The following is an 8,428-nucleotide window of genomic DNA, read 5'->3' on the forward strand; positions in this document are numbered from 1 at the left end:
CGAGAAAAAACTTCTTCACTGTGAGGGTTACAGAGCACTGGAACAGGTTGCCCAGAGAGATTGTGGAGTCTCCTTCTCTGGAGATATTCAAAACCCACCTGGACACGATCCTGTGCAACGTGTTCTAGGTGACCCTGCTTGAGCAGGGGGGTTGGACTAGATGATCTCCAGAGCTCCCTTCCAACCTCACCCATTCTGTGATTCTGTGATTCTAATTTTTGACAAGCCAATGATGTTGATATTGTCCACTGTGGATGCTTAATGTTAGACAGCTGAATCCAGAATTGACAAACAGGCTTGCTTCACGTTATTTACACTTCACTAAATCCTTTTGCCTCATTTTCCCAAGTATGGAAAAATTGAAGATAATAGAACTGTTCTCTTCACAGAGTGGTTATTATAATTAATATTTGTAAAATCCTAAGTGTTGCTTAAACACACACTATACCTTCCAGATAAGGATAGATAAGGATGTATAAATCCCCTGCAACCTGCTGTATTTATTACTTTTCTAATTTCTTAATTTTTTCTTGATACTGATACCATGACAGATCAAGTAAGGAAAGGGAATAAGAGGAAACCAGTGCCTGAGAACCTCTGAAACATGAACTGAGCAGCTCCTGCTATTCATACCTCTAGACTGTTTGTTTCTTCATTTCTTCATTCTTAACTTTCTGACTCTTTCCTGTCAGTTTCATTTTGGCTTCCATCTTCTGAGAAACTGGCCTAAGTTAAGCCAGATAAGGCTTCTCTTTCAACAGTGTTATGACCAAAGTAAGTTAAAAAACAAAACAAGCTATTAGAATAGCCTGGCTACATTTGCTGCATTTTGGAGCATCTCAAGTAATGTTGGCGTCTACATGCCATATTCTGTGCCTAAGACTTTTCTTTCTCATAGTGGAACCATCAGGAATGTAAACTATACTCTTATCTTTCCCTGTTGTCTCTTAGTGCATTTACTTTGTTTAACCTTCAAAAGCAATAATTAACAATAACTCAAGAGCTCCCAAATATAAATGACTGAGTCCCACCCTCCCCAATGAAGGGTTTCTCTTTTAAAACTGGTCAGGTTTTCAAAAGTGCTGGGCCTCCATTGATTTTAAGCACTTTTGGAAACCTGGCCTTTTAGTTAGATGTTTACATATAGATTTAAGAAAAAGAATTTAAAGATTATATTGGGAAAAAAAAACCTTATCCTTAATTTTGCACACAAAAACACATACACGTGGACCATTTGTTAGCTGAATATTTTCCTATGGCTTTTGCACAAATACTTTTGATCCAGAACTGTTTGAATCTCCAGTGAGTTAGGAGGGACTCTGATGAACTGTGCTGTTCTTGACAGAACATGAGTTATAAAAAGCCTTTAACTGTGGTGTCTGGTGAATGAATTCTAATCAGAAAGTACTTCTGAAATTGTGTTTTCTGCCTCTGAATTGTTTTCAGTAAGTTGCTAGTGGGATAGGATAAAGTGTATATTTTAATACAGRCTTTGTTAGAAGAGTGTATATTCTTTCAAGATAAAAGCTGGCATATTTGTTGTAAATAATGGACTTAGATAATGACTTTTTCTCTTTATAGGTATTGATTATGCAACCCTGAGTTCAGACTTGTAATTCACATGAATATTGTAACAGTAGGTAAACTAACATATGAAGGAGCAGACATGAGGCTCAGACTGCTAACATTAACAGATTATAACTGGAATAATTGAAGACTTACTACATTTTGGCTTTATTCCTCCCTAAGGACCATTTTTTTTGTATGTAGGGTAGGTAGATAGTTATGAAATATGCAGAATTTTGACAGCAAATAGGCAGAAATAAAAACCTACCAGTTCCTCCTCTAGTTTTCTGTGCTTTTGCCTTTCTTTTTATCTGTTTTCCTTTGTTCTGTTTTCTTCTACCCTTCCTCTTCCTTCAGTCATCTCATTTCTTGCAACTTAAGAGCTTTTTTTTTTTTTGTCAACTTCATACTCTGTTTCAAGACATTCTGCTTTCTCCCTACACTCTCTGCTCTCACTTGTGGAGAAGCAGCCTGGTGGAGTGTCTGCATTCAGTCAGTAAGAACCCTCACATCAGGGGAGAGCAATTGGTTGCACTGAAACTCACTGCTGTCACCAGTGACTGTACAGGTTTAAGGCAGTTTTGGCAAAAAGAAATAAAGGTGTATTACTACTTTGCATCCATTGCCATTCCCGAGGCTATAAGGGATGAATTTGCCCCAGTACTCTTTTATAGATTGGAGTGCTGGTCTCAATTATGGCAGCCAGAAATGAAGCTCTTGTAGCTGGTGATTGCATGCTGCTTCTTCCTCCCATCCATTTTCCCCCACCCCAAGTCTCAATCCTTGACTCCAAGGATAACGAGGATCCCTAATCAGGAGTATTGAATGTGCAGCCAACAAAAGGAATCTCCAGACTGTTGCAATAGCTTTCAACTGCGTGTTGTGGTCTATTTGTTCATCCTCAACTCTGTCTTCACTGCTCATTTCCCGCCTGAACGCAATCCTGTGCAATGTGCTCTAGGTGACCCTGCTTGAGCAGGGGGGCTGGACTAGATGATCTCCAGAGGTCCCTTCCAACCTCAACCATTCTGTGATTCTGTGATTTCTGATGGAAGTATGGATTCGGAAGTGTCTAGAACTAATATGATTGTAATAGATGGATTTTTTTTATTGAACTTAAATGCAAGGCAAACCTAAAGACTTCATGTTCTGTAATTTACTATATGCAATTGTAAAGACATTCTCATATGTCAAATAATAAGATGTCAAGTGCAAACAACTGATAACAATAGAGTGAGGTTACAAAAAGACCATGCTTCCAACCGTAACTCTGTTTTTTGGGGGGGACAAATTCAGATTTCCCAACTGACTTTGTTGTCTGTAATGGAATTACTTCAGATTATACCAGTATAATTGAATATATCTCTCTGCTATTGGGATTGTTTTCACTGTCAGTCATATGTTAACACTAGTGTTTTGCATTGAATTATAATTAAGATTGCATGTTGTCATTACAGTACAGGCCAAATTTCACAGTTAGTCCCTGCAGCAGTGTTTTACCCCCTGAAGAGTAGTCTGTCTTGTCACTTTTCCATTTCATCTTAGCCTGTGCCAGGTGACCATTTGGAGAGAATAATCCTTTTTCTGGAGTCTCTCCCACAGGCATCATGCAGTCAGTAGTCTTCTGAACTGTATGTGTGGTTTCCATACAATTTTCAGCCAGACCCATACTTTATCCATGTTGAATATTGAAAATAGTGCAGACCCAACACTTCCTGTTGTCCAGTGACTTAACCTCAGTTTGTAAACCATTTGGAGTAGGAATCAACTCTGGCTGTATATGCACCCCATATATGGGATTACAACAGTCTCTGTCAGATAAATAAACAACTCTCAGGATGTGCAGGGGAAGCACACTTTTTGAACTCTCAGAGTACCTAAATGACAGCATAGTAAGAGTCAGCCCTCATTTATTTGCTTAAAAAGCATTAGAGGCAAAAAGAATTAGAAGCAATCCTGAAAAGAACGTGCTTTTGAGTAGGAACGACTATATTGAGTCCTCTATTCTAATAAACGTGTCTACTATTGGAGTGGAGAAGGAAATGCAAGTTTCCTCAAAAGTGCAGGAATGTGCCTTCACCATTCTCCAGCAGTTTGCAGAAAGTACTGTATCACCCTATCTCTGCTCTGGATGCAGCTACATCTCTTTGATAATTCACTGCTCTCAGAAAAGTCTTGCCCTTGTCTGGTGGCTGGTAGAGGCTCTTTAGTCGTGTGTGAGCACCGCTGACTTCTCCCGGTAGAGGGCAGTGGTTATATTATTGGCCCCAACAATTACAAGCAAAATCTGCCTATGTGATATATTTGTCAAAAGATAGCTTTTAACAATATAAAAGCTCTAAAGCATAGATATTAAATAATGCCTGAATGTGCAGCAGTATTTTTTTTAGGAAAGGGACATTCTGGGGAGTGTCAAATTACAAATAGCTGTGTTTAAATATTTCTTTTTCAGCCAACGATTGGCTTTAAGGCAGAGAATTCCTTGTGCTAGTTGTCTTGATAGCACACAGTAGTTGACAACTGCTGTTAGAAATTTCCTGCAAGTAAGTGCTATCCCTCTTAGCACATCATTCAATTTGGAGCCTAATTGAAAACTAAACATAGAAGACTCAACAATTATTTTTCCCCACAGTATAATATTTAATATTCTGATTCCATGGCTGTCTGACTACAATGATTAGGAAGCACATTTTTGTCTACAGTGTTTACAGTGCCACAACAATGTATCAGGAGCATCATATATCAAGGGAAGGAACTATTATGTTAAARCATACACCACTTAAAAACATGCCCAATTGAAATGTAGGGCACTGCTGAACATTACTTTTGGTGTTGCCAGTAATTGTACTGTAAGCTTTTTCCTGTCTTTGGCTTTGAAAAAGCTATTCAGGATGAAGAAAATAGCACTGAATTAGAAAGGCTTTAACAGGAATGGTCTGCAACAACAGAAATAATAGCTCTGCAACAAAGGCATTTTATGTTTAGAACTGTACTACTTTGTTAAGTCCAAGACAGTGCAGTTATCTTTGCTGGTGGTGAAGTGGGAAATATGGGTGTACTTGCTGATGATTGTATAGTCCTTTAACCAAAATGAGCTACTCAGCAAGGCAAACTCTCATCTAATAACCTCTTGTAATTGCAGAATAATTCAGTGAGCTAGAGATCACCAGTATTTACAGCAGGATACTGGTTAAGAGAAGTAAATTAGGATAAGAACTTGTTCATAATATCCCATAATTTTGTATAGAGAGTTTGAAGAAGCACTATAAGTTTAAAATGTTTGCTTGTTTCTTTTTATATCAGACAGTATTACTGAAGTCTTCACTAACATCTATGTGACCAGTTTTGGACCTGTTTCAGACACAGATATGGTAAGTTCCTGAATCTTTTGCTTGTGTGGTAAAAGGTGTAAAGAGAGATACTGTAAACTTCCTTTAAACTTGTATTCTGCTTTTACTTATTCTGAGCAACTTGGGAATAATTTCACTGAAGTCAGAAAGTGCCAAATCACAGGAAGTCCAAAGATGGAACTTGGTTTATAGATCTGACATGATGAGTGCATTTTTATTAGCTGTTTAGGCTGGACCAGCAATGTGTCTTTCAAGTGAATCTTCTAATTGTCCCCATTGGCTTTGGTTCACATTGCGGAGCTGTCTATGAGTGTGTGAACCTGATTCATCTTGAAACTAGAATGGACGGTGCACTGTAGGAACACACCTAATGTAGCTAACAGTCCAAGGAGCCTGACTGGAGTTAGTCTGAAATAAACCTGAAAGGTGTAGTTTGGAAATTGTGTCCTCAGCATCAACTGTGTGATTCTACGGATTTCTCCTCCTTCGTCTGCACTATTGAGTAACATAGCATTCTGAGAAAAAGTCTGCCAAAATAGCCAAATTCATATAAATGTAGTCATCAGTGGATTACCTTGTAAAGTGAATTTAGGCAGAAATTTCTGTGATAATAATGGATGAAAAGATGCCTCAAGAAAGCAAGATCATGCAGCCTTATATTCTTAAAAGCCAAAAAACCAGAGTGAATATTGTTTTCTTGAATACTTAGGGCTTTCATAGTCACTGGGTCTTTTAATGTCAACAGAGACCATTTAAATAAGATCCAGTGTCATTAAAAAGAAAGAAAMTGACAATATTGCTCTGGATCACAGCTTCTCATAAAAACAGCAATGGAAAAAACTCTGAGACAAGCAAATCATATGCAGAGTAGGGAGAATGTCTTGTACTGGTGAGGAAGATCTTTATTGATTTAACATCTCCCAAAGGAAAGAAGGGAAGGACAAAGTAGTCCGAAAGTTACTTTAGCTGCTCTTGCAGTTCTCTACTGGCTTCTTACTGTGTGATCACCCTATGAGTGTCTGGATTATTATGTTACTAAGACAGCTGTATCAGATTAATGGACATAGGGCTATGCAAGATACAGAAAGCAGGTTATGCAGTGTAATTGTGGAGAAAAATGATAAAATTTTTGGAAGATTTTTAAACACACATGAATATGTATGAAAAATATAAAATACTATCTCTGTGTGTGTATATCTATAAGAAAAATGAATATTTTAAAAAACATGCAATATTTATTTTCTTTTATGGAAACTTTCATGTTATGCATCATACAGGAACAAGGGACATTTTGAAGTTACAAGTTAGAATGAAACTAAATATTTCTTGGTACAGTGTGCTTTTTTAAAGGTATTTGCTGATTGACTAACAGGGAATCATAGTTTTGGAGAAAGTATTCTGTTATTTTAATTTCTTTGTGGTAGTTTCAGTTTTCAAGCTTTATGTTTCCATTGTGATGAAAACACTACTGATACTGCACATGAAAAGTTATTTCATAAACAAATATACACATTTCTTTTGTCACTGCATGTGTTACCTTTTCTTGTGAGCTGCTTTGCCTAGTTGTGGGAAGTTTCTGAACTGACTCATATTTTATTATGAATTATAAAAAAATGAGTTTCCATGGCTGTATATAAAGGTGATGAGAACATCTCTTGACCTTGTTACTTTAGTATATGATGACTTCACAATCTTTACATATACTGTACTCTGTGAAATGGGGAGATGATGTTAACCAATTTTAAAGATGTAGTACTTAGGCGCAAGGAGACTTACGCAAGGAGACTTACCCAAGGCCATGCAAATCCTCTCTGCTGAAATGGAACTTTAATGAAAAGCTCTCTGAGCCTAATTCCAAACTGCTGGAGCAGTTTTCACATCACTGTGTAAATGGAGAAATGGTAATTGTTTGTGTAAATGGTAAATGGAAATTGTGAATTGTAAATGGTGTATGGAGAACTCTGGGCATCCATTTGCACAGATCAATATGGCAACACAAGGAGCAAGACAGCAAGGCATTAGGTCATTTGATGCCATGACTCTAACCGCTCTCTCAGAGGTGTTTACTGAAACAGAATGCAGTACGTCAAAATGGCAACTGTTACCATAATGGGTAGGTCTATTTGTGGGTAAGTAGACAGGTAAATAAGAGCAGTTTAATACCTACTAATACAAATTTCAGGATTAATTTAGCATGCTCGACTTATGATTACAAAATTATTTTGAAATATATCAGCAGTCAGAAAATTTCAACATGTGAATTTTGAAATGATAATTTCCAAGTAACCACATATTCTGTCAAACATGAAGGTGACATAAGAGTACATATCACGTGCTCTTTCATTTAAGTATTTCATTACTGAATTACTAATGTAAACTACTATATAGGGGTTTTAGAGATAGATATTTTCTTTTGTAAAAGTTTGAGGCTTTGGAATGTTCTCATTTTTCCAAACTTTCCCCTAAAATGTTTGGAAGAATAAGTTTGGTTCTTGCCCACATTCTCCTAGCTCTCCAGCGAATCCCAGACTGTATCTCAGAGCTTTTCAGGAAGGTTGGGTCCTAGCCCCTGAGGTCCTGCAATTTCACATTGTCAGTGAGGCCCTCAGTCACACCRGTTTTTTAGGCTGGGCATTGCTGTTGTCCAAAACTCCCATAGGCACAAATGTCAGTAGGATTCCTTATCCTGGGATTTTTCATACTAAAGAAGGTCAGTACACATGTGACTGCATCCTTGTGCATTATCTATTTGCCATTCTTTTTTTCTCCACTAACATCCTGTGAGGAAAACAGTGCTTTGGAGAAAAGCTTATTGAAAATGGGAACAGGGCTCACTGCCATTGGAGAAGATTAGTATGTGGTTCTAGTATGGAACAGGGAGGATGCACACTGATAATGACATTTGGATTGGAGCTAAGGACACTATTCTTGCACAGTGGTGTTGGTTCACAGAGTTGATAAAATTTCATCCTAGTCTTTATTGTTATTGATTTGATAGGAATTAGTGAGGTATTTGTTTTCCTCACTAAGTACATTAGTTCCCATTAATCACAGAATCACAGAATGGTTGAGGTTGGAAGGGATCTCTGGAGATCATCCAAGTCCAACCCCCCTGCTCAAGCAGGGTCACCTAGAGCACGTTGCACAGGATCACGTCCAGGCAGGTTTTGAATATCTCCAGAGAAGGAGACTCCACAATCTCTCTGGGCAACCTGTTCCAGTGCTCTGTAACCCTCACAGTGAAGAAGTTTTTTCTCGTGTTCGGATGGAACTGCCTGTGTTTCAGTTTGTGCCCGTTGCCTCACGTCCTGTCACTGGGCACCACTGAAAAGAGTCCGGCCCCATCTTCTTGACACCCTCCCTTAAGATACTTGTACACGTTGATAAGATCTCCTCTCAGCCTTCTCTTCTCTAGGCTAAACAGGCCCAGCTCTCTCAGCCTTTCCTCATAAGAGAGATGCTCCAGTCCCCTAATCATCTTCGTAGCCCTTCGCTGGACTCTCTCCAGTAGT

General features: G+C 38.2%; 1 protein-coding gene across 1 annotated transcript in view; it reads left to right on the plus strand.

The window, feature by feature from the left end:
- The window catches only part of GABRA2 (gamma-aminobutyric acid type A receptor alpha2 subunit), a 66,454-nt gene that overhangs the window by 23,121 nt on the left and 34,905 nt on the right, over positions 1-8,428 (plus strand). Inside the window, exon 3 of the mRNA XM_026081155.1 lies at positions 4,870-4,937. Within this exon, the coding sequence (XP_025936940.1) occupies positions 4,870-4,937 (68 nt within the window). The remainder of the gene's footprint in view (positions 1-4,869; positions 4,938-8,428) is intronic.

This window comes from Apteryx rowi, unplaced genomic scaffold (assembly GCF_003343035.1).
Source record: "Apteryx rowi isolate R43461 unplaced genomic scaffold, aptRow1 scaffold_538, whole genome shotgun sequence".
Taxonomy (NCBI): domain Eukaryota; kingdom Metazoa; phylum Chordata; class Aves; order Apterygiformes; family Apterygidae; genus Apteryx; species Apteryx rowi.